Source organism: Callionymus lyra, chromosome 5, assembly GCF_982586985.1.
Source record: "Callionymus lyra chromosome 5, fCalLyr1.hap1.1, whole genome shotgun sequence".
Classification (NCBI taxonomy): domain Eukaryota; kingdom Metazoa; phylum Chordata; class Actinopteri; order Syngnathiformes; family Callionymidae; genus Callionymus; species Callionymus lyra.
The window spans coordinates 14,189,099-14,215,423 of NC_141822.1; the positions used below are offsets into that span (position 1 = coordinate 14,189,099).

Sequence of the window (26,325 nt, forward strand, 5' to 3'; positions counted from 1 at the left end):
GATTAATCTTAATGCGAGACAGAAGGCAAAATAAACGGTTTAAAAGGATATTAAACATTTTCAAAATATTATTTTCATTATATTGTTTTTCCTTCGAGTATGTGGTGTTGCAACATGTTACGGATGCTGTGTAAGTGATTGTGGATCTTCCAATATGTTTCTCCTTTATTCAAGATTCAAGATTCAAAGCGTTTATTGTCATAGGTACTACCGTACCATGAAATTCTTCCTTTGTACCCCCAACAACAGGGCACACTATAAACCTATATATATATATATTTATATATTTATATATAAATAAATACATATATATACATTTGAAGGAACTAAAATCTAAAAGCACAGCAACAAAAGTACAATTAGTGCATGAGGTAAATGTGGATTAACTGTTAAGGGGTCTTATGGCGGTTGGAAAGAAATTATGTTCAATCTTCAATTAAAAACAGTGCTCTTAGAACCAATATAATGCCTTTGTATTTATGGGCTGCAAATGTTTTTAAGATTTAAAAGAAGGCCCTGAGTTCGACTCTTACACTAACCCTAACACTAACACTTAAAAGGAGACTCTTTTAAAAGCGCTTTGTGACCCTGGTCTGGAAAAGCGCTAAATAAATAAATATTACTTACTTACTTACTTAAAAGTGTTTCGTTTATATAAAAAAAAAAAAAAAAAAAAAAAATTCTCCGGATTAATAAAAGGGTCGGACTCTGGACTAGTGAAAGTCATGTTATTGCATTTTCTTTTTTTTCTATCTGGAAGTCAGTCTAATAACATAATCCTGACATTTAACCACCTAATAAACTACTTTTTAAAAGGAACAATTATGTTTTTTAACCGTTACATGTGTTCTCCAAAGTGCAACGCTCTGATGTGAGCCATGCATTCCACAGAAAGGAAGGAAGTGATGGATTATAAGGAAAGACAAAATCAGAGAAGAGAGGGTCGCAAGCGGGTCAAGTCCAAAGCAAAAAGATGCAGTTACCAGGAATGAGACAGATTTTAAAGTTACACTGGAAATGAAGGCAGCATGGCAACCATCATGAAACTGGATGATTCTTCTATGTATTAATGAAACTTCATTTAATAATGCTTTGCAACAGTTTAAGTTTCTATAACAGTAACATATATGAAGGTTTATATTAAAATGGATCAATTTTAAGTAAGTAAGTAAGTAATATTTATTTATATAGCGCTTTTCGAGACCAGGGTCACAAAGCGCTTAGACAATCAAAACAATACTCAAAAAAGTACATACTTTAAAGATCAAGATAATGAGGAGAAGGTTCAATAAATCTAAATCTTGTTTGGAACTTGGTTCAAGCTCCTCTGTGGTAGAGTGTGATCCCTGGAAAATGATTGTAGAAAAAGACACGAGCTGGGAAAATTGGTTTAATGAACTATATCTGGTTCTTTGGGCGGTTCAAAGAGGGGAGGTTGGGATTGAAGCTGGTCCAAAGGCGGACAAAACGTTGCCTCAATTCATGCCCAACGGAGCTGTCGTTCATCTTTGCATGGATGTCCAGGTGAAGGTGCTGGTGTCTGAACTCAGGCCAGCTCACTGGAACCTTCATGTTCCCCACATTAGGATCACTGACCACGACAAACAAGACAATACGTTAGAATCTAAAACGGCTGATTTTCTTTTCTTGCGTCTTTTAATCTTAAAAAAAGCTGAAAATAGTTTGAATATATTTGAAAAAAAATGGTTTAGTCAAAGTTTAAAAATGTTTGTTTTCAGTTGGAAATTGTTCCATTATTGTTAAAAAAAAAACTCATTATAGTTGAAAATTGTTCGATTACAGTTTAAAAATAGTTTCATAACAGTTTAAAAATAGTTCTATTACTCTTGAAAATGGTTTGATTGCTGTTTTTATTTGTTCAGGCTTTTCCTTGATTTTCTGGTAGTCCTGTTGTGTTATCAGTTTTATCTTGATCTTTAAAGTATATACCTTATTGAGTATTGTTTTGATTGTTTAAGCGCTTTGTGACCCTGAAAAAATGTTTGAATACAGTTGAAAATTGTTTGATAATGATTGAAAATAGTTCTATTACACTTTAAAATAGTGTGATTGCTGTTAAGAAACAGCTTTATTACAGTAAAAAAAAATACATTACAATTTAAAACGTATGACATACACAAAACAAATACTGTGTAATCAGTATATAATCAGATAAAAAAAACAAGATGGGATTTAAATAAAACTTTACCCTGTTTTTGCAAAGTTGGTCCAGTAGGCCATTATATGAGCAGAGAGGTCTCTGTGTTTGTCTGCGTAGGCCTTTGGTGTGGTGAAAGGTTTCCCGAAAACATACTGCAGGTCATCTGCATGGTCAGCTCCCACCCAATCATTGTAGGGTCTTCCTGGTCCGGCCAGTAGACTGGGCTCCGACATCATGTAGGAGTAGGTTCGACCAGACCTGCTCAGCAGCAACAAGTAAAGAGAGATCTGGTGACTGATGACAATTTCTACCTGCAGTGTTCAACTTCATCTGGACACACTCTTGAACTGAAAAGATACATGAGCGCCACCTGGTGCTGGGAATTAAAGCTGGATCAACATCCCAGTGACTTTAGAACACTTTAATTCACACATTCCTCAAATGTTAACTCTGAGACACGTTTAACTTTTCCCTCACTAAACAATTTCCTGAAGGAGACCTCCAGAAGGACCAATAAAGTTTTTATCTACCTAACTACCTACTATAGAATATAGATAAAATATACAATGTATTAACCAATAAAGAATAAACTGAACAATACACAGAGTACAATCTAACCTGGTAAGAAATCTAACCTGAATTTATCCCTGAGTGCATGGAAAGGCCACGATGTCACAGTGAAGTAAGAATTATAAGTGTGAAATGCTGACGAGTGAAAGAATAGGAACCATCTGTGCTGTGAGGAGGAACCGAACACGCCAGTCTCCAAGCGCAGAACTGGCCTGATGACGGTCCATGTCTGGGTCAAAGGTTCACGTCTGGGGACACTGCTACAACACCCTAATCTGCCCAGCAACCTGACGTGTACCAACCCAAAACAAGGTCCGGGTCCATGGATCCTTCCTACCTACCTACCTACCTACCTCCCTCCCTACCTACCTACCTACCTACCTACCTACCTCCCTACCTACCATTAGGACAAAGTTAATGAGAACAAGTAACACATTAAGATAAGGTAAATGTGTACTAGTATCACATTAAGACAAAGTTAATGAGAAAAATTACTTCATTAAGATAAGGTCAATGTGTAATACTATCACATTAAGACAAAGTTCATGAGAACAAGTAGCACATTAAGATAAGGTTAATGTGTACTAGTATCACATTAAGACAGAGTTAATGAGAACAATTACTACATTAAGATAAGGTTAATGTGTACTAGTATCACACTAAGACAAAGTTCATGAGAACAAGTAGCACATTAAGATAAGGTTAATGTGTACTAGTATCACATTAAGACAAAGTTAATGAGAACAATTACTACAATAAGATAAGGTTAATGTGTACTAGTATCACATTAAGACAAACTTAATGAGAACAAGTACCACATTAAGATAAGGTTAATGTGTACTAGTATCACATTAAGAAAAAGTTAATGAAGTTTATGTGTTCATCATCCGTTCATCTTGTATCGTGTGTGTGTGTGTGCGTGCGTGCGTGCGTGTGCGTGCGTGCGTGCGTGCGTGTGTGATGGAGAGGGCACCTTCCCAGCCAGGGTGAGGTTTGGGTTTCTCAAATAATCCAGGTTTCGCAGCAAAAGGAATTCCTTTGAAAACTTCTACAGAGCGGAACAGACCCAGAGGAATGTTTTTCCCCTGAACACTGCCCCCTTCTGTCCGCACCACTCCCAGCTACAAAACAGAGAAAGCTCTCGATAAAGGTTCTAACTGTTGAGGAGTCTGATGGCGGTTGGAAAGAAATTATGTTCAATCTTCAATTTAAAAAAAAGTGCTCTGAGAACCATTATAATAACTTTGTATTTATGGGGTGCAAATGTTTTTTAAGACTTAAAAGTGGGCCCTGAGTTTGACTCTTACACTAACACTAACCCTAACAGGTGTTTTGTTTAGATTTTAAAAAATGTTTTAAAAAAAATTCTCCGGATTAATAAAAGGGTCGGACTCTGGACTAGTAAAAGAGTAAAACACAACATTTCCTTTTCAGAGTCCTCATGCTATAAAACCAATATTCAAAAGCACAGCCAAGAGTCATAAAAAACACCATCATCAGCAAACAAGGAACTATACATTCTTGCAAAAACACTAGTCTGAGTCAGAGCGATTGCTGATTCAGCATTACTGTGAGATGAGTTCTTTTCATCCACTTAAATGTAGGTTTTTTTTGCAGGTCATTTATTGCATTTTCTTTTTTTTTCTACCTGGAAGTCAGTCTAATAACATAATCCTGACTTTTAACCACCTAATAAACTACTTTTTAAAAAGGAACAATTATGTTTTTTAACCATTACATGTGTTCTCCAAAGTGCAACGCTCTGATGTGAGCCATGCATTCCACTGAAAGGAAGGAAGTGATGGATTATAAGGAAAGACAAAATCAGAGAAGAGAGGGTCGCAAGCGGGTCAAGTCCAAAGCAAAAAGATGCAGTTACCAGGGATGAGGCAGATTTTAAAGTTACACTGGAAATGAAGGCAGCATGGCAACCATCATGAAACTGGATGATTCTTCTATGTATTAATGAAACTTCATTTAATAATGCTTTGCAACAGTTTAAGCTTCTATAACAGTAACATACATGAAGGTTTATATTAAAATGGATCAATTTTAGAAGGTTCAATAAATCTAAATCTTGTTTGGAACTTGGTTCAAGCTCCTCTGTGGTAGAGGGTGATCCCTGGAAAATGATTGTAGAAAAAGACACGAGCTGGGAAAATTGGTTTAATGAACTATATCTGGTTCTTTGGGCGGTTCAAAGAGGGGAGGTTGGGATTGAAGCTGGTCCAAAGGCGGACAAAACGTTGCCTCAATTCATGCCCAACGGAGCTGTCGTTCATCTTTGCATGGATGTCCAGGTGAAGGTGCTGGTGTCTGAACTCAGGCCAGCTCACTGGAACCTTCATGTTCCCCACATTAGGATCACTGACCACGACAAACAAGACAATACGTTAGAATCTTAAACGGCTGATTTTCTTTTCTTGCGTCTTTTAATCTTAAAAAAAAACATCTTGTTCTGAGGCTGAAAATAGTTTGAATATATTTGAAAAAAAAAAGTTTAATCAAAGTTTAAAAATGTTTGTTTTCAGTTGTAAATTGTTACGTTATTGTTATATATCTGATTACAGTTGAAAATAGTTTGTTTTCAGTTGAAAATAGTTTGATTTCAGTTGAAATGGTGTGATAACAGATTTAAAAAAAAGCTTAGTTACAGTTTAAAAATAGTGAGATTACAGTTTAAAAGTGGTTTGTTTTCAGTTGAAAATGGTTTGATTATGATTGAAAATTGTTTGATTATGATTGAAAATCGTTTTATTACAGTATCAAAATAGTTCTATTACACTTGAAAATGGTTTGATTGCTGTTAAGAAATATTACATTTCAGTCGAAAATAGTTTGATAACAGATTAAAAAAAAGCTTAATTACTGTTTGAAAATAGTTTAATTGCAGTTTAAAAAATAGTTTAATTACAGTTCCAAATTGTTTCATTACTGTTAAAAAAAAGAATTGAATACAGTTGAAAATTGTTTTATAATGAATGAAAATAGTTCTATTACACTTGAAAATAGTGTGATTGCTGTTAAGAAACAGCTTTATTACAGTAAAAAAAAACTTGATGCAGTTGAATTGTTTGTTAACCATAAAAAAAATAAATACATTACAATATAAAACTTATGACATACACAAAACAAATACTGTGTAATCAGTATATAATCAGATAAAAAAAACAAGATGGGATTTAAATAAAACTTTACCCTGTTTTTGCAAAGTTGGTCCAGTAGGCCATTATATGAGCAGAGAGGTCTCTGTGTTTGTCTGCGTAGGCCTTTGGTGTGGTGAAAGGTTTCCCGAAAACATACTGCAGGTCATCTGCATGGTCAGCTCCCACCCAATCATTGTAGGGTCTTCCTGGTCCGGCCAGTAGACTGGGCTCCGACATCATGTAGGAGTAGGTTCGACCAGACCTGCTCAGCAGCAACAAGTACAGAGAGATCTGGTGACTGATGACAATTTCTACCTGCAGTGTTCAACTTCATCTGGACACACTCTTGAACTGAAAAGATACATGAGCGCCACCTAGTGCTGGGAATTAAAGCTCGATCAACATCCCAGTGACGTTAGAACACTTTAATTCACACATTCCTCAAATGTTAACTCTGAGACACGTTTAACTTTTCCCTCACTAAACAATTTCCTGAAGGAGACCTCCAGAAGGACCAATAAAGTTTTTATCTACCTAACTACCTACTATAGAATATAGATAAAATATACAATGTATTAACCAATAAAGAATAAACTGAACAATACACAGAGTACAATCTAACCTGGTAAGAAATCTAACCTGAATTTATCCCTGAGTGCATGGAAAGGCCACGATGTCACAGTGAAGTAAGAATTATAAGTGTGAAATGCTGACGAGTGAAAGAATAGGAACCATCTGTGCTGTGAGGAGGAACTGAACACGCCAGTCTCCAAGTTCAGAACTGGCCTGATGACGGTCCATGTCTGGGTCAAAGGTTCACGTCTGGGGACACTGCTACAACACCCTAATCTGCCCAGAAACCTGACGTGTACCAACCCAAAACAAGGTCCGGGTCCATGGATCCTTCCTACCTACCTACCTACCTACCTCCATCCCTACCTACCTACCTACCTACCTACCTTCATACCTACCTACCTACCTACCTTCATACCTACCTACCTACCTACCTACCTATCTACCTACCTACCTACCTACCTACCTACCTACCTACCTACCTACCTACCTACCTACCTACCTACCTACCTACCATTAGGACAAAGTTAATGAGAACAAGTACCACATTAAGATAAGGTAAATGTGTACTAGTATCACATTAAGACAAAGTGAATGAGAACAAGTACCACATTAAGATAAGGTAAATGTGTACTAGTATCACATTAAGACAAAGTGAATGAGAACAAGTACCACATTAAGATAAGGTTAATGTGTACTAGTACTACATTAAGATAAGGTTTTCAGGTTGTCTCACGTGGCTTGTGCAGCATGGAGGTTCAGGGCAACTTGAGTAGGAACCAAGAAGGCGACGTCAGTCCCGACATCCACGGCCGTCCTCTTCAATGTCTCCTGACTCGGTGACGTTCCCCAGTTGGACGAGTATTCCCTGAAGGCAACTTCTAATCCACTCTCCCCCATTTCTCCCACGTACGCAGCCAAGAGGCGCCTCAGATCTTCTCTGAAGAAACAAAGTTATTCAGATACGACCAGGACGACAACAATATTCACCTACACCAGCATGTCTTTGTTCTTCCTGATGCTGGGAATGTCTTGTGAAGTGAAGAGATGCGAGTCCATGTCGTTGACTCCCGCCAGATAGTCCACTTCGGCGGCGTTGTGGAACAGTTTTCCGGGGTGATCGGGGAGGAAGTCTCCGTCGGTGACGGGGGTCAGCTTCAGGCTGAGCAGAGTTGGCGCTGAAACGAAAGAGAACGTTGAGGCAAAGAGGAAAGTGTGTGAAAAGGGTGAAGACCCTCACTGTCTGGTGAACCCGGGGACGGACGAGGAGCCGCCATGGTAAGAACGGCAGCGTCCTTGGATTTCAGACAGTCCACCATCTCGTCATCGGTTGGACAGCCGACCTTCTCCGCAACCTGAGCACAGATTTACTTTTGTCTCATCTCATCAAGGAATACTCCAAGTCATCTCTATTGGGAGGGAGGTTGGTGGGTTAGCGTAAAGGGTTACCTCCTTGGCCGTCGTCCATGGATCACTGTTGAAGGCCCAAGGGCACAAGGCCACACCACTCTGAGAGACAGCTCTACGAATCAGCCCTTTGTTGTGTGGCGAGAGGGTCTGAAAGAAAACGATACGATCAAAGCAGCGTGAAGAAGGCGACACTTGCACCTCCATATTTCTGAATTAAAACCGTAATGAACTGCAGTTCATTGTACGTTTCTGACCTGAAAGCTGACGCTAGCGCCACCTGCAGATTCTCCGAAGAGGGTGATGTTGTCCGGGGCTCCTCCGAAGGAAGCGATGTTTCTGTGCACCCAGCTGATGGCAGCGTGCTGGTCCCACAGACCATAGTTCCCTGTTAGAGTTGATGCAAACTCAAATAAGGTGATGCTGACTGTGACGATGGGTTTGCATTAGTTATTACTAATGAAGATCGTTTAAATAGGTAAAGAACTCGAGTGCGTTATGACAATGATGATGATGAGGACACATGATGAAAGTTTGCCTGAATAATTGAATAAACTGAAACTCAAGATGAGATCGAAATAAAGTGATAAAATGAATTAAGATCATTTAAATGGTTAAAAACCGGTCTGAGGATGAGGATTAGGATGATGATGACGATTAGGATGTGTATAATGATGAGGATTAAGATGTGTATAATGATGAGGATGGTTAGGATGGTGATGAGGATTGTGATGAGGATGAAGATGAGGATGGTTAGGATGGTGATGAGGATGATGAGGATGATAAGGATGAGGATTAGGATGATTAGGATTGTGATGAGGATTGTGATGAGGATGAAGATGATGAGGTTGAGGATGATGAACCGGATTAGGATTAGGATTAGGGTGACGATGGCGATGATGAGGCTGATGAGGATGAACATTAGGATGAAGATTAGGATGAGGATGAGGATATTAGGATGATTAGGATGGTGATGAGGATGATGAGGATGAGGATGATGAGGATGATGAGGATGGTGATGAAGATTATGAAGATTAGGATGATTAGGATTGTGAGTAGGATGAAGATGAGGATGGTTCGGATAGTGAGGAAGATGATGAGGATTAGGATGATTTGGGTGGGGATGAAGATGATAAGGATGAGGATTTTGATGTTAAGGATAGTGATGAGGATGGTGATGATGATGATGATGATGATGAAGATTAGGATGATTAGGATGGTGATGATGTTGATGTTGATGATGAAGATTAGGATGATTGGGATGGTGATGACGCCGACGACGTCGACGATGACGAGGACGATGTCAAGGATGAGGATGAGGATGATAATGATGAAGTTTGAAGAATTTAGATAACATTTTTGCTAAAAATGCAATTTATAGTCACAACGCTAGCGACACCAGAATCCTTACCCGGTAGACGAGGGTCTCCAGTACTAAGGAAACCAAGAACCCCAACACGATACGCCACTGACACCACAATAACTTTGCCTTTGTCTGCGATCTCCTGTCCACTGTAGAGGTAGTTGTTAAGGAAATTAGGTCCCATGGAGCCTCCAGCCAAGAAGCCTCCACCATAGAACCAGATCATCACTGGTAGATTTGAAGACACTGGAGGAAAAAGCAAACAGATTAACTCTATTGAAAACGGAGATCAGAACTGTTGCCATTGTTAGACTTGAACATTTCTCATAACCTTAAAATCTTACTGAAAGTTGTTCTAATCTTCCCTTAACCACTTTATCAGGTTGTTTCCGACTCCTCCACTGTTAGAAGATCGTAAATGCAATGTGTCTGGTTTGTTCACTTCAAAACTCCAAGCGCAACTTCGGCCAAAATGGAAATGAATGAAAGCACCGTCTCCAACTGACTGTCACAAGATAGTTGGTCAGGTGGACACACCAAAACTCTCTGGACGGGCAAAATAAAAGGGTCTGAAAATAGTGTGTAATGCTCGTTTAAAGGCCCCTTGGACCATTTGTGGCCCATGACATGATACTCTGCGGCCCTCCAAGTTTTTATGAGTGCATGCAAAGAATGGGACACCATTTTTGTTCGATGTCAGTGGCAAGGAATAAAAATGATCACATCAAATGTTGTCATTCATAAATGTTGATTGTATAGTTAAGATGGAACAGATTTCTAAGATAAAAAATAAAACACAGTCATAAAAAGGCCGAAAATCCATAAAGAAATCTATAAAACATTAAACAATGAAATATGAAAAGAAAATTCTAGAAAAATGTTGAAATGTAAGTATTGTTTCTTTAATATATTGAGAATTTCTTTGGTTTTCAGGTTAAAAAATAAAATGCACATTTTTAAACTTAATATGACGAGACATTTGTTACCTTGGCGACCATGAGGGACCCAGATGTTGAGGTAGAGACAGTCCTCACTGCCAAAGTGGGACGTCATCGTCAAAGACACCTGAGAACATCTGGGACCAAATTTGGTTGCCTTGAGCGTGCCTGAGGAGAAAGCCTTGAATCAAACATGGATCCGACGATCTATCGCATTTTAACACATCCGCTCTGTCTTTTATGTGTTCATCATCCGTGTGTGTGTGTGTTTGTGATGGAGAGGGCACCTTCCCAGCCAGGGTGAGGTTTGGGTTTCTCAAATAATCCAGGTTTCGCAGCAAAAGGAATTCCTTTGAAAACTTCCACAGAGCGGAACAGACCCAGAGGAATGTTTTTCCCCTGAACACTGCCCCCTTCTGTCCGCACCACTCCCAGCTACAAAACAGAGAACGCTCTCGATAAAGGTTATTTTATTGCTGTCATGACACCAAAAATGAAAGAGACTTACAGATGCAGCACACGAGGAAGCTGCCGACAGAAGAAGAGCGAGCAAAATCTTCAGGGTCTCCATGTCTGGTGAACAGTCGAGCGTGTGCGTCGGCTCTTATATAGACGAGAGGCCCCTGTCACACCACGCGTGACGTCGAACACACCAGCCTCGATATTTAACTTTCCAATCGTCACATGTAACATCATTATTATTTTTCAAGTATTTGTTCTCGAGCAACGCAAATGTTTTATGTTGCCCTTTAGTGTAAAAGTGCTTTATGTGTTTGAAAAATTGCAAATACTCAGTTTTTTAAAGACAGTGTGAATGATTATAAAAACACTTGTCTGTGAAACAGATGGCTGGATTCTCACACTGACACACACGGTCGAGATAAGATAAGAAACATGGAAATAAGCTTTCAGTGTTTGTCAACCCTGGAGAGAAAATAAGTGGCGGATATAGATGACGACGAAAGATTTGTTAATTTTATAATTGAATTAATCCGTTATGAAATAGAATGGAATGTTATTAATTGCGATATTATTATTTACCTATAATTTAAACTGATTTACAATGAAATCGTCATTAAACATGGAAAATTGAATAAAGAAAATATAATCTAATTTTGAATACTATCTGGATCCTTAAAATCATTTGCAGAATTCATCACTTTATGAAGCATTTTTTTGTGCTGTGAGTTGTTCAAGTGATCTCCAAACACTCCCATTGAGCTCATTTCTATCATTGATTTTATGGGTTTTAAAAAATACATACACATTAAAAAATCATGAATGAGCTGCTTGACAGGTCTGCAGTCTTGTGTTTTTATTCTATATAATATTTATCACTTTTAGGGGTATGGTTGAGGGTTTAGAAGGATTTAAGATTAGTTGCCGTTGGATAAAAGTAGATAGATATAAAAACACATCGAGTGTTTACATTATTTTTATTTGTAACATTTAAATTCAATATAAACATGTTAGTAGTGAGGAAAAAATAACTTTTAAGAGCAGAGGTTTTATTTATTCTAAGATTTTCACAGGGATGTTCGGCAGCACGCTGGTCCAGAACTGCACGTATGGCATTCTCAACTTCTGTCTCACGTAGCTGCTGTTCATGTCAGAGTGGATCTCCAGGTACTGGTGTCCGGTGCTGGTGAATGTTGGCCACTGGGCAGGAACACTCTCCGGGCCGTTGTTGGGGTTTCTTTAGAGATGGAAGTAAACATTAGATCTTGTGGAGAACGTCAGGATAGATTGTTTTTTATTAGAGTGAAGGGATGATACCCAGTTCTGGCAAAGTTGGTCCAGTAGGCGATCATGTAGCCAGAGAGGCGGCGGTGGCTCGGCCAGTATAGAAGAGGGGTCTGGAAGGGCATTCCAAACACATAATCCACGTCATCAGCGTGGTCGGCTCCCATCCAGCTCGGGAAGGGCTTGATCGGGCCAGCGAAACGGTTCTGCTCCGAGAACAGGTAGGAGTAGGTGCGACCGGTGCTTTAGAAAAACAAAAAAAAGATTAAAATGGTTGAGACCTTCTTTCTTGGAGGTCCTTTTTAATGTTCGTTTATCTTGGACGATTGCAAAGAAGGTCTTACGTGGCGTTAGCAGCATGAAGATACAGAGAAGCCTGATTGGGAACCAAGAAGATATAATCCGTTTCGATCGCCACGGCAGTTGTCTTGACGTTCTCTTGGGTATGATTCGCTGACCAACCGGAACTGTACAATTCAAAAGCCTCCTCTATGCCTGCAGAGTCATTCTTCGTGAACGAAGCCAGGAGCCTCTTGATGTCGTCACTGAGGGCAGAAAGTTCAATAAGTCTTTTGTTTTAATGCAATTTGCTGCTTATTTATCAGCCACAAGCTTGGATGTGATGTGACTGTTGGAGGTAACTGGAAAAGCTAAAATTCAAATACATATTTTGTGGCTTTTGGGCTAAAGAAAAAGGAAAATATTAATATTAAATACACTTTTTGAGGAATAGCGCAAAGATATAAGCTATGGCACACAACCTGAAAAAACAGGAAAGAAACTGCTCAGAGTGGACATTGTGGTGATAAAACTAATGTGTAATAAGAGAAAATTATTATAGAAAAAAGAGTGTTATCTAAAATATGAAAAAGTAATCATTGGATTTTTTTGGAATTAAGAAAAAACTCTGTATTTGTTCAATCACAGGTGGTAAAGAAATAAAAATCACATAACATGTTATTTATACATTTAAGATTTTTTTTTTTTTTATAATAAATACAATTTGAAAAAATAATGGTCCAAATCCACAGAAATATCCACAAAACATTAAAGAAACAAAATATGAATGAAATTTGGATAAAATGACTTACAGAAAAACTGCTTAAAGACCCCCATAGCCTGTGACCTATTGTCCACAGGAATTGACCTCTTCTGGCCCCCGGACCAGTTGAATTGAAGACATCCTTGTGGCTCACAACACCAGCTCTATTATACTTTTACCAACCTCGTAGATATTGTATTACATTAATGAATTGATGTTTATCACCTGAAATATTTATTTTATAGACAAAATTATAAGTGAGTGTCATCATGATGGTTCGACTAGACGCGTGTGACTCACACAGGTGTTTCTATCAGGTTTGAGTTGATGGAGAGAATATCAAGGCTAGTGAAGAGGTGACCGTCCATGTCATTGACTCCGCCCATGTAGTCCACTTCTGCGGCGTTGTGGAACAACTTGTGCGGCTCATCGGGCAGGAAGTCGCCGTCGATCACGGCCGACAGAATCATGTTGTCCACGACAGGGTCTGACAGAGAAGGGAAAACCTTTTCTGTCAACACATCGTTTTATAATGACGACCGTTACGTACTGTCAGGTGAGGAGTTGATGTCAAGGGTTCCTGCCATGGTGAGCAGCACCGGGTCGGTCATCTTCAAACAGGCGGCCATGCGTTCATCTGTGGGGCACTTGACTTTGAGGGCCACCTTTTTTAGTAGATAATGGGAAATAAATTGTATCAGTAAGTGTTTACAAGTCACTTCATACACCAGGGAACAATAACTGTCGATTGTAACTTTGTCAATTTGGCCAAAATCATTCAATATTCCGGGGCTCAAGGTTCAGGTCGACAAACAAGGCCTGATGTTCCGAATCCCAAAAACTACCTCCAGATCTTCTGAAGGATTTGCAGCGCCATTCCAAGGACAACATGAAGAGACAGTTCCTCAGTGCGTACTAGTTTCCACTTAACTTATTTCTCTTAATTGTATTTCTGTAACCACCAGGATACTTTGAAGTAAAAGTAAGAATAATAAAAACATCAAACAAACGAAGAGAAGAGAGAAGAAGAAAACCTGTTTTTATCAAGCTTTGTGTGCTCAAGGGGCTGAAACCTTCAAACACCTTTGATCCGCTCAACAACTGATCTATCTTTTAAAACTAATGATTGTTATTTTCACACCTCCATCCTAGGACATTAAAAAAAGGCTTTTAAATTAACAAGGTTAGAGAGTTCCTTACTTCTGGCAAACCCATTTCATCAAGGCCAGATCCATAATATATGACAGATAATTGATTCCGAGGCTTTTTTCTTACCGTCTTTCTCACCCTCTATTCTGAGTTAATTCATTCTTCTTTGCTTGTGTGATGGTTGCAAAGACGAATGTTTTTGTCTTCTTGTTTATCCATTATTTCCTGTTTCTATCAATATATATATACGTATATATATATATATATATATATATATATATATACGTATATATATATGTCATTTATATCGGTCTAATTTTGAATAAGATCTCAAGTTGTGTCTCATGTGTGTAACATGCTTTAGAGATACAGATGAATAGACTGGTTATCTGTGTCTTCAAAGTGGACAACAGCAAGTTATTTTTGAAAAACTATTTAACCCTCTGATATCTATAGTCCCATGGTTTTCACTCCTTGAGTATTGGTGTCAGCAAAGAAAAATACTTTGTGTGAATATACTTGAATGAATTTAAACCGAGAGTCAACATCCAGTTTGAGAAATTGAAGCCAATGCAGAAGAGCAAAAAGCTGTAGTTCATAAAGTGTCCACTTGAGGCTGGCTGCAGACTTTACGAAATTAAAAAATATTCTTGCACAGGGTCTCAAACGATCACATCACTTTTCTAACATTTTCCTTTTGATTATTTAAGTACGACATTGCCCAATCATAATATTTTCATAGACACCCCGACCTCCACCTCTGTACCAGAACTAAATTTAATTTTTCCAAGATGGCTGTAATCGCAGAATCCTTTAAAAAAAACAAAACATGGTTCAGTACGTCCATTTAAAAAAATGTCTATGGTTTGAAATAAATCCTTGGAGAATAATTTGTTGATTCTGGAAGAAAAAAGTAAAGCGCTATAATCCCAAACCCATCACGTACCTCTTCAGCGATCTTGCGCGGGTTTCTGATGACACCCCATGGGCAGAGGGCAGACCCACTCTGGGCGATCGCTCTCTTGAAAAGTCCCTTGCTGTGTGGAGTCAGAGTCTGTTCGCCACATGAAGCAGAGACACGGTACAGAAGTAAGTATACAGCCAGACTTTTCCTAACTTTCTGGGAAAGTTAGGAAAAGTCATCTTACCTGGAAGCTAACGCTAGCGCCCCCCGCCGACTCTCCGAAGATAGTGATGTTGTCGGGGTCTCCTCCAAATGAGTGGATGTTCCTGTTCACCCAAGCGATAGCAGCGTGCTGATCCCACAGACCGTAGTTTCCTGTGGTGAAGACAAATCAAGAGTTACGTGCTGTAGATGAATCAAGACGCACAGAATCACAATCATCGTGGTACTTACCGGGAAGGTCCTGGTCTCCGGTGCTCATGAAACCCAAAGTCCCCACTCTGTATCCAAGAGTCACCACGATGACATTCCCTCGCTCTGCGATCTCCTTCCCGTCGTAAAGGTAGTGGTCCAGGAAGTTGTTACCCATCGACCCCCCTATCAGGAACGCTCCTCCATAGATCCAGACCATTACGGGCAGATTTGTGGACACTGAGGAACAAAAGAGTTACTTAGTTGTATTGTTTTTATACAAGTGGATCTAAACCCAACCCAATTAAATTGGTAGGATTTAACGCAACCAGCTCTAACAGCAACAATGAAGGCAATATTGTCTTCACTTTACTTGACAAATGAAATGACCAAAAACACATACATAAATGCACGACACCAAATGACCTATATCTATTTTTTATATGTACAGTATATACTAGCTGTAATACCCAACATTACCCTGTTATAAAAATACACAAGGATAGCATTTGAAATATCACAGAAGGCTCAACGTAACCGTCATTTCTGGATCCCATTATAAAACACAGATAGGAGCAATGAGTAAGAAATAAAGATTTTAGGCCGAAAATCGCCAAAAGTTCATTTTAGATTTTACACTATTGGGAATCAGTTAAGAGTTAAAAAGTCTGCTGGTGCAAAAGTGAGTCTTGGCTGCGGTTTATTTATCTAGAAGATGAGATGGAAAAACATTTCTAGGTTTTGCATGTAAAAGTCAAGTGAGAAAGTTGAGTACTTGTTCCACCTGCTGGTTGCACATGTCATATTTTACACACAGCAAAACTTAACCCAAGATGAACGGCGGGTGTTACTGTCGGTCAAATGAAAGTTCACCGAAGTCGAACCTACAAGTAGTTTATATTTGTAGATCGTTTACAGACTTACTTGCTTACTTACAAATGTTTAAATTTGCACTCATTCACACATTTGATGTGGTCCCATTTATGAAGACAACATTTTTGGAAATAATAACATTTAATACTCAAATAATACCCATTTAATAATTTATGTACAGTACTGTGCAAAGGTTTTAGGTGTGAAAAAATGCTGTAAACTAAGAATGCTTAGTGTTAATAGTTAATTTTCATAAATGAACAAAATGAAATAGGCTGCATACAGTGCAGATGTTGGTACTGGTAGAAACATTTCTCTCTATTTGTCCACTATGAGTGCAAGATTAACCCTTGTGTTACCTTAGGGTCAAGGTGACCCGGCCCGAAAACAATGTGTTTCTGGCATTCCTTGTGTTGTCTCTGGGTTTTTTCTGGCTTCCGGGTCACCTTGACCCTAAGGTAACTCAGGGTTAAAGAGATCAGCTTTTTGTGTTACAACAACATTCCTGAAATTGTAGCATGTAACTGTCTTCAGAGCATAGAAGTGATATTAAAAAATTATGTTATACAGAAAGTAAATTAATGGATGGATGGACGGACGGATGGATAAATGGATGGGATGGATTAACTTGTCATTTAACTCACACATAAAACAAATCTCACGGACTGCCTACTTCCACTTCGTAACATTTCAAAAATCAGGCACTTCCTTCCTTTAGATGCTGCTGAGAAGCTCATCCATGCTTTTGTAAACTCCAGGCTGGACTATTGTAACTCTTCTGTCAGGATGTTCTAAAAATTCTCTCAGAACTCTTCAGCTCATTCAGAACTCTGAAACTCGTGTCCTGACTAAGACTAAGAGGCGCGAACACATTTCCCCTGTGCCGTCTTCCCTACATTGGCTTCCTGTAGAATTTAGAATACAATTTGAAATCCTTCTCCTAACCTATAAAGCCTTACATGGTCTAGCACCAACATACATTAAAGATTTAATCCAAACTTCCCAACCCTCTAGGACCTTACGATCCTTAAACTCTGATCTATTAAGTTATTCCACAAATCTCTAAATGTAGATTTGGAGCCAGGGCCTTCAGTTTTCCAGCCCCTCTGCTGTGGAACCAACTACCGGCTTCAGTCCGGAGGGTAGACACCCTCTCTATGTTTAAAAACAATCATAAAACCTTAATTTTCGATAAAGCCTATAACTAACTTAACCGTTTATCTTATCTGCTATAGGCTGAGAATGCTGGAGGAGTTTTTAGACACAGAGCTCTGTATATCCTTTTCTGCATTACATTCATCACCTGTGCAGTTTAAACCCACACCTTTTTATTTCTCTCCCAGAGCCCCAGGGCTCCACCTCCAGAGCTGCTGCTGAACCAGGATCTTCACCACGCCATCAGATCCCGGGTTCTCTCCAGCACCTCCATGGACTCTCCTACACGCTCCTCTTTTTTTTCTCACTATATCCTCCCTCACTCCTCTCCTTATCCATCTGTCTATCCCCCCCCCATCCTTCCTCCCAGCCGGTCAAAGCAGGAGGCCGTCAACAATGAGTCAGGTTCCGCTTGAGGTTTCTGCCTTCTAAAAGGAAGTTTTTCCTCGCCATAGCTCACTGTACAGTGTTTCGCTTCTTGCCCTTTGTTGAATTGCTGGGATCTATTTTTCCTTAATCAACTATAGTCTTATTTCAACTGTATAGTGTCTTGAGATAACTTTGTTATGATAAGACACTTTAAATAAAATTAAATTGAATTGAATTAATAGATGGATGGATGGGATGGATTTCGGCCAAACTTAAAATAATTTAAGGATCCAGATGGTTAGAGAAAAAAAACAACTAAAGTTAATCATTTGTCATTTTGTTTGGTTAATTAAAAGTATTCGTTTTCATCAAGTTGCTCGGATGCTAACTTACCTGTTTGATTGTGGGGAACCCAGATGTTCAGGTAAAGACAGTCTTCGCTGCCTCTAGTGTCCGTCTGGAGGAGGTTCAACTGCAGGCATCTCGCCCTGTACTCAGTGGTATTCATAACACCTGAACAGTAGCAGCGATGTAGCAGCCGAAGCTAACAGCTAATTACAAGTATCTATCCGGTCATTATCGAGGACTCACCATCCCAGCCCGGGTGACGCTTCGGTTTCTCGAACCGCCCGGGAATGTCTGCAAAGGGAATTCCTTTGAAAATGTCCATGTGGTGTCCGAAGCCGAGGCGAATGTTTTCGCCCTGCACCATGCCCCCCTCAGTGTACACCGCCCCCAGCTGTGCGGATTCAAGTCAAAGATAAACGTTCCATTATTTGCACGTTTAAAGGTCACACTGTGCTGTAACATATATGCATTTGAAACAACAATTATTGAGACTTGACTCAGTAGAACAGGGGTGGCCAACCAGTCAGAGCCTAAGAGCCACATTTTTTTTACTGTGTTACCGCAAAGAGCCACATCATACCATACAAGGGCACACATGAACAGTGCACAGACATTTGTGAGAAATTCAGCAAATAGAGAAGATCTTGAGGTGTGTTCACAGCCAAACATGAATCCTTGTTCACTGAACTCTTATCATAGAATCCCTCCCACCGGCACGGTCGCGGCTGAGTTCAACTGAACTGAGAAAGGAATGAATCACTTCATGAAGTGATTCGGTTCAGTACGTTCACTCAAAAGATCGTTTGTTCGAACAAATCGTTCACCAACGACACAACAATAGAATGTTAGAGCCTCATGAAACCAGGCAAAGAGCCGCATGCGGCTCGGGAGCCGCGGGTTGGCCAGGCCTGCAGTAGAACTTGGTAAATGGTAAAGTAGAAACTCACGGAGGTAGCAGACACTGATTTCAAAAACAAAGCAACAGCTGCCCAAAACCCAAGGATGGCCATAATGATCTGGTTGGACAAATCTGCTTTGTTTACTGGACTTTTATAAAGATCGCCGACGGACCCCTCCCTCCGCGAGGGGCATGGCTTAACTTGCACCAGCCAACTCCCCCAAATATATCAGGAAGAATTTAATGTTTAACCACCGATGGTTGAGTTGAACAGACAGACTGGAGTATATTTTAATAAAAGTACATTTTATCAACAGATGACATAACAAAGACAAACAAAACCCTGAGCGAAGAATGTAAAGTTAAAACAGTTTCTTCAGAAAGTTTAAGTTTGGAAACTGTAATATGCTTCTTTTCAAGCCGGTAAAATAAGCATAGATAATAATGCAATAATGTTAATAATGTTTAAAGATGTTATTTGACAGGTTAGGAAACTGACTTAGAGACACCAGATTTAGCGAAGAAGAGGTTACGAGAGCCGAGTCCATTGTGATGTAATAATGGGCTCCAGCCAGCGGTGATCAGTAAAGTAGAAACTCACGGAGGTAGCACACACTGATTTCAAAAAGCGAGTCTTGGCTCCGGTTTATTTATCTAGAAGATGAGATGGAAAAACATTTCTAGGTTTTGCAGGTAAAAGTCAAGTGAGAAAGTTGAGTACTTGTTCCACCTGCTGCTCATAGTCGCACACGCAATGTTTTACACACAACTTGACCCAAGATGACAGGATGAACGGCGGGTGTTACTGTCGGTCACATGTACGGTCACCAAGGTTGAACCTCTAGAAGGCGACACAAATGTTTACATTTCCAATCCATGGTTCACATGTGAGCATTCACACATTTGATGTGTCCAGGTGTGAAGAAAATGCTGTAAACTAAGATTGCTTTCAAAAATGGAAGCGTTAACAGTTTATTTTTATAAATTAACAAAATTCAGTGAATGAACAGAAGAGAAATGTCAATCAAATCAATATTTGGTGTGACCACCCTTTGCCTTCAAAACAGCGTCAATTCTTCTAGGTTCACTTGTCCCCTCCTTATTCATCGTAACCAAACTCACTAAGTTCATCTTTCCCTCCCTCCACAGTTAGCATAGCCAGCTAAGGGTGCACACCTGGACTGGTTAGTGTTCATGCAAACATTCACACACACACACACACAGAGAGCTTACCTGGTGGCATGACGCCACAGAAGTCACAACTGGCAAGACAGGGCGGAGCTAATCAGGGGCTTAAGTGGAAACCTGGTAGTGGGTTTGAGGTCATGTGATCAGGCGTCATATTGTTTATTTATCGCTTTATTTTGACGGGTAAATGATTTCATAATTGGTTTAGGAACATGTTTTTATTTAGTTTATGAATGATAATTATTTTTAGATTTTCTTTGGTTTCCTCTCACTATATATATATATCGAGCACCATTGGACTGGAAAAATAAATGCAGTTGACTTGCTATATGTGAGATTTGTGATCGTTTTTTGAACGGGACGAGCCACGCCACAGTTGGTGTCAGAAGTGGGATATGGCAAGTCGAAAGAAAAGTGTGCCTCGGCCAAGACGCCGCACTGGACTTCGGTCTCAGCAGAGAGAGAAAGAAGAAGAGGAGGAAGCATGTGGTGGTCCAGCATGCGAGACCGCTCCACCCTCGTCGTCTGAAGATGAGGGAGGCAGCAGAGCCAAGTTTGCCACCGCATCAGGGAGTCAGCCAGAGTCTGAGCTGGTGACTCTGATGAGAGGCTTCCTGGAAGGCCAAACCAGGAGAGAAGGACTGTTAAGAGAGCTTTGTAACATCAAAGCAGGCCTTCCAGGGACCAGCCAACCTTTTTCACATGCCAGAGTGTCAGCAGCCCAAGCACCACCGGCGAGTATGTATTCCAGTAACAGACTTGAGGAGCAGAGAGCCAACCACAGGTACTACAGTGACCCCAAAATACCACCCTATAACACCGGGGAGGACATTGAGAATTATCTCTTGCGTTTTGAAAGCATCGCTAAAACCTGGAATTGGCCAGAGACTGAGTGGGCATGCCGGCTTGTTCCACTTCTGTCGGGGAAGGCGTTGGAGGCCTACACCGCAATGGATGAGGAGAGGGCCCACTGCTACAGAGACCTGAAGGCAGCTTTGCTGTTGAAGTTCGACATCTCGCCAGAGACTTACCGGCAGCAGTTCCGGACGGTGGCAAGGCCAGGAGGAGAAAACCCCACGGAGCCCTATCATCGCCTGAAGGGACTCTACCGACGCTGGATTCGTCCTGAGCAGCACACCAAGGAGGAGGTCGGGGAGATCATCATCCTGGAACAGCTTCTTTGTGTTCTGTCTCCGGATGTAAGGACCTGGGTGAAGGAGCACAAACCACCGGATGGGCTCACAGCTGCTACACTGGCTCTCCAGTACCTCAACGCCAGGAGAGTACCAGCTTCCTGGGCGAGCGGGGCAGCATCCAGACAACAACCACCACCACCACCACCACCACAGCACCATCCTGCGAGGTGGGAGTCGGTGAGCCAGGAGCCACGAGGTAACCCATACTCTGCCCCAAACCAACGTGGATCGGGTAAGGACTTTGTTTGCTTTTATTGCCAACAACCGGGCCATAAAGCATCTGTGTGCCCAGTGAGAAAGACAAAAATGACTGGAGCCTGTTATGCACCGCGGCCGGAAACTGATGAGACTGAGCAGTTGCACTGCTATAAAACTATTACTGTGAATGGGCAAGAGGTAACTGCTCTTTTGGACAGTGGTAGTTACAAATCTTTAATTAGACAGGATTTCGTCCCTGTACGCTGTCTGGACTATAGCCAGCAAGAGGAGGTAACATGTGTACATGGGGATAAGCATACATATTCTACCGCTGAACTGACAGTAAAAGTAGATGGCCAGTCCTATTTTATGAACTTTGGAGTAGTGGAACAATTGCCGGTTGCAGCGCTCCTGGGAGTAGACTTTCCTGTGTTGTTACCCTTGCTGGGGAAAATAAGCTAAATGTTTTTGGGAAAACACATATTAAGGGTAATGGTGATACATCCTGTCCTGTGTTAACTCGATCGATGACTAAGGTGGGTGCCCCACCACTCACAGACAATAACAGCGGTCTGTGTGAGCAGGACACCCCAAAGACCACTGACATTGACCCTTCCGTCCATCCGTTTTCAGACTTTGACCGTAGTCTGTTTAATGGTGGGACAAAGGGCCCCAAAAAGTCACACCGACAGTGCTGCTTTGAGAAGCAGTTGAAGCTGTTAGAGCCTAATTCTTTAAAAACGGAGGGAAGATGGTACATTAAAACATTTGATTGCCAAGGTTGGGGAGGCAAAAGAAAACTGTGTGGGGAAAGAAATTGTTGTGTTGGACAATGATGTTCTGTACGTGGTAGGTGATAAACACAAACGTCTAGTAGTTCCTGCGTGCAGTAGAGCACTGATCATGCACCTAGCACACACCATTCCATGGTCAGGACACTTGGGTCGCCACAAAACATACTTGCGCATCAGTTCCCGGTTTCATTGGCCATCCATATACACTGACACCCAACAGTATTGTGCTACATGCCCCACATGCCAAAAAACATGCTCTGCCCGTAAGTCTGACCGAGCGTACCTGCAATCTCTCCCTGTCATCTCCACTCCATTCCGCAGGATTGCCATAGATGTTGTTGGACCACTGGTGAAAAGCAGTGCAGGTCACCAGTACATCCTGGTGGTCTGTGATTATGCGACCCGGTTCCCTGAGGCTTTTCCCTGCGCACAATCACCGCCCCAGCTGTCCTGAGAATACTGGTGCAGCGGGTTGGAATCCCTGACGAGATCCTGACCGACCAAGGTACCAACTTCACCTCCAGGCTTATGCAGCTGTTTCACAAAAAGTTGGGAAAATTCGTCATAAGGACCACACCCTACCATCCACAGACAGATGGTCTGGTAGAACGGTTCAACCAAACCCTGAAACGGATGTTGCAGAAATTTGTGGACGACACCGGAAAAGACTGGGACCGTTGGTTACCATTTGTCCTCTTTGCTTATAGAGAGGTACCACAGGCCTCAACAGGGTTCTCCCCATTTGAACTCCTGTATGGTTGGGAGGTCCAAGGGCCATTGGATCTGCTGCAGAAAAGTTGGGAGGGTCCATCCATTAGGCAGACCGACAAAGGGGTGGTGCAGTTTGTTCTGGAAATGAGGGAGCGACTGGCAAAGTACTGGAACGAGGCGGAGGTCAACCTCCGGTAGGCCCAGCGAAACCAGAAGAGGTGGTACGACCAACAGGCACGGTTCCGTGAGTTCCAGCCCGGCCAGAAGGTGCTTTTACTTCTTCCCTCTTCCACCAACAAACTCCTCACGAAATGGCAAGGTCCGTATGTGGTTGTACGGAAAATGGGTCCGGTAACCTATGAGATTTTGCACCCAGAGAGGAAGAGACAGAAGCAGGTATACCATGTGAACCTACTGAAGGAGTGGAAGGACCATCCGATCCAGACACCGAAGGTGGCTTTGCTGGCCCAGGAGGGGGACAGTGAGGAGGAGCTGGAGACGGGACCACAGACCATCAAAGAGGGGACATCTAGGCCTGACCTGGCCCATCTGTATCCCGAACAAGAAGCCCAGCTCATGCAGCTCTTCAAAAAGGTGCCAGCCTTGTTCTCAGGCCAGTCGGGTAAGACCACTGTCGTGGAGCATGTCATCGGCCTGAAGAACAGCCAGCCCATCCGGCAGAGACCATATCGGGTCCCACAACATCTGGTCGGGAGGCTAAAGCTGGAAGTGGAGGAGATGCTACGACTGGGCATGATTGAGCAATCGAACTCAGAGAGGTGCAGTCCAGTGGTCATAGTCTTCAAGAAAGATGGGTCACTGCGAATATGCATGGACTTCCGAAAACTCAACGCAGTATCAGAGTTTGACGCCTATCCTATGCCAAGGATTGAGGACTTGTTAGAGAAGGTCGGGGCAGCCAAGTTCATCACCACCCTTGACCTCTGTAAGGGATACTGGCAGGTACCACTGGCAAAAACCAGTCGGCAATACACGGCATTCCGGACACCAGCAGGATTGTTCCAATTTACTAAGATGCCCTTTGGCCTGCACGGAGCCCCAGCGACGTTCCAGAGGCTTATGGACAGAGTTCTCCAGGGCTGTGACCACTGTAGTGCGGCCTACCTGGATGATGTGGTGATTTTCAGCAGCACATGGGAGGAGCACCTGCAACACCTGACGCTGGTCCTGGGGAAAATACGAGAGGCAGGATTGACACTGAACCCGTCAAAGTGTGAGTGGGCCTGGCAGAAGGCACGTTACTTGGGTTACCAGCTGGGACTGGGAGAGGTGAGGCCCCAAATGGACAAGGTGGAAGCGATCCGGGATTGACTGCGACCACGCACCAAGAAAGAGGTTCGCTCCTTCCTGGGTTTGGCTGGTTATTACCGGAGGTTTGTACCTCATTTTGCCAGCATCGCGACCCCACTAACTGACCTGTAAAGACCAGAGGAACCCGGTCACATGGACGGACGAGCGTGATGGAGCATTCAGGACCCTTAAAGACATTCTCTGTTCATCCCCTGTCCTCGTGAGCCCAGACTTTGGCAAGAAGTTTGTGGTGCAGGTGGATGCATGAGAGGCAGTATTGGCCCAAGGAGACCCTAGAGAAGAACGGCCAGTCATGTATCTAAGCCGCAAGCTCCAACCTCGAGAGACCAGATACTCAGCCGTGGAGAAGGAGGATGACGCCACAGAAGTCACAACTGGCAAGACAGGGCGGAGCTAATCAGGGGCTTAAGTGGAAACCTGGTCATGGGTTTGAGGTCATTATACCAGGCGTCATATTGTTTATTTATCGCTTTATTTTGACGGGTAAATTATTTCATAATTGGTTTCCGAACATGTTTTTATTTAGTTTATGAATGATAATTAATCATCATGAAAGCCCAATGTTACCATTTATTGTTAAATCATTTATGATTGGGGAATTATTTCAACCACTCCCCTGGGAGGGGCTTAGCAGCTAAAAGCAGCATGCCGGCTGGAGAAGAGGTCACTCTTTCTCCTGATTTGCACAGTGGAGCAACAAGGATCTAAACCACATTTAATGAGGATAACGTTACAAACCTGTTGGTGAACCCTAGCTACGGAAGAACTGGGATCAGGTTATGTTTTTTTGTTCTGTCTTATTGTAAATATTTTTAGATTTTCTTTGGTTTTCCTCTCACTATATATATATATATCGAGCACCTGGAAAAATAAATGCACAGTTGACTTGCCATATGTGAGATTCGTGATCGTTTTTCGCCACAGTGCTTCTTCAAAAGAGCTTGAACATCGTGAAAATCCAGTCTGTTTTTAAATCTTTGTCTGGTAGAAACCTTGATGATGCAACTAACTAACTACCTTGTGTCTTGTTGCTGTGCTCAGTCATGGTGTTTGACCTGTGACATGAAACCGTCTTCCACAACCTCAGCTTGGTAGCAGAGTTTGTTCCTCACCCAGTTATAAATCCGTCCATCCATCCATCCAGCCATCCATCCATCTATAATCCTCCAAAACCTGAACTTTGACTTTGTGCCAATGTACCTATACGAATTGATGCTGGTTTGAAGGCAAAGGGTAGTAACAACAAATATTGATTTGATTTAGATTTATCTTTTCACTTTGCATTTTGTAAATTGATAAAAATAAACAATTATTATTCATATTTTTGAAAGCATTCTTAGTTGACAGCATTTTTTCCACACCTGCCTAAAATTTTTGCAAAGTACTGTATATATATTTTAATTTTAAGGTAATGGTTTATCTGCGACAGATTGGCGTCCTGTCCAGGGTGTCCCCTGCCTCTCGCCCAATAATGAAACTGGGATAGGCTCCAGTCTCCCCGCGACCCCCATAAGGGATAAAGCATTACAAAATGAATGAATGTTTATGGTTATAGCTAGTTCCTACACTGATATTTAAATTAAATTATTTTAGAGAGTAAAGCGTTAAACTTTCTAATTAAAAACATTAAAAAATGGCCAGTTTCCCCTCGGAAGCTGGAACTGATTAGAAAGATATATAAGGTTAATGTGTACTAGTATCACATTAAGACAAAGTTAATGAGAGCAAGTAAAACATTAAGATTAGGTTATTTTGTACTAGTATCACATTAAGAAAAAGTTAATGAGAACAATTACCACATTGAGATAAGGTTAATGTGTACTAGTACTACATTAAGATAAGGTTTTCAGGTTGTC

The 26,325-nt window shown here is 41.3% G+C and overlaps 2 protein-coding genes across 2 annotated transcripts; both read right to left on the reverse strand.

The window, feature by feature from the left end:
* Nucleotides 1–4,883: 4,883 nt before the first annotated feature.
* On the reverse strand, nucleotides 4,884–10,739 carry LOC148079482 (bile salt-activated lipase-like). Its single transcript, XM_087791056.1, has 11 exons — nucleotides 10,667–10,739; nucleotides 10,446–10,593; nucleotides 10,207–10,326; nucleotides 9,269–9,466; nucleotides 8,115–8,245; nucleotides 7,900–8,007; nucleotides 7,691–7,805; nucleotides 7,445–7,628; nucleotides 7,187–7,390; nucleotides 5,930–6,139; nucleotides 4,884–5,098 (listed from the first exon to the last, which is right to left on the reverse strand). The coding sequence occupies exons 1-11, from the start codon at nucleotides 10,727–10,729 to the stop codon at nucleotides 4,906–4,908; spliced, it is 1,674 nt and encodes a 557-aa protein (XP_087647182.1). The 5' UTR covers nucleotides 10,730–10,739; the 3' UTR covers nucleotides 4,884–4,905.
* An 838-nt stretch (nucleotides 10,740–11,577) lies between these two features.
* Nucleotides 11,578–19,162, reverse strand: LOC148079483 (bile salt-activated lipase-like). Its single transcript, XM_087791058.1, has 11 exons — nucleotides 19,100–19,162; nucleotides 18,396–18,543; nucleotides 18,198–18,317; nucleotides 15,450–15,647; nucleotides 15,241–15,371; nucleotides 15,039–15,146; nucleotides 13,494–13,608; nucleotides 13,244–13,430; nucleotides 12,246–12,446; nucleotides 11,935–12,144; nucleotides 11,578–11,854 (listed from the first exon to the last, which is right to left on the reverse strand). The coding sequence occupies exons 1-11, from the start codon at nucleotides 19,160–19,162 to the stop codon at nucleotides 11,671–11,673; spliced, it is 1,665 nt and encodes a 554-aa protein (XP_087647184.1). The 3' UTR covers nucleotides 11,578–11,670.
* Nucleotides 19,163–26,325: the final 7,163 nt, after the last annotated feature.

Bases quoted from the DNA above. Each gene is read 5' to 3' on its own strand.
- LOC148079482 (XM_087791056.1), bottom strand. From the start codon at position 10,729: ATGGAGACCCTGAAGATTTTGCTCGCTCTTCTTCTGTCGGCAGCTTCC. The intron at 9,467-10,206 runs GTAACAAATGTC...TTTTTCCTCCAG, and splicing joins GGTCCCTCATGGTCGCCAAG to TGTCTTCAAATCTACCAGTG. The intron at 7,391-7,444 runs GTAGGTGAATAT...TTGTTTCTTCAG, and splicing joins AAGAACAAAGACATGCTGGT to AGAAGATCTGAGGCGCCTCT.
- LOC148079483 (XM_087791058.1), bottom strand. From the start codon at position 19,162: ATGGCCATCCTTGGGTTTTGGGCAGCTGTTGCTTTGTTTTTGAAATCA. The intron at 13,609-15,038 runs GTACGTGATGGG...CTACTAAAAAAG, and splicing joins CGCGCAAGATCGCTGAAGAG to GTGGCCCTCAAAGTCAAGTG. The intron at 11,855-11,934 runs GTATCATCCCTT...CCATCTCTAAAG, and splicing joins ACCAACTTTGCCAGAACTGG to AAACCCCAACAACGGCCCGG.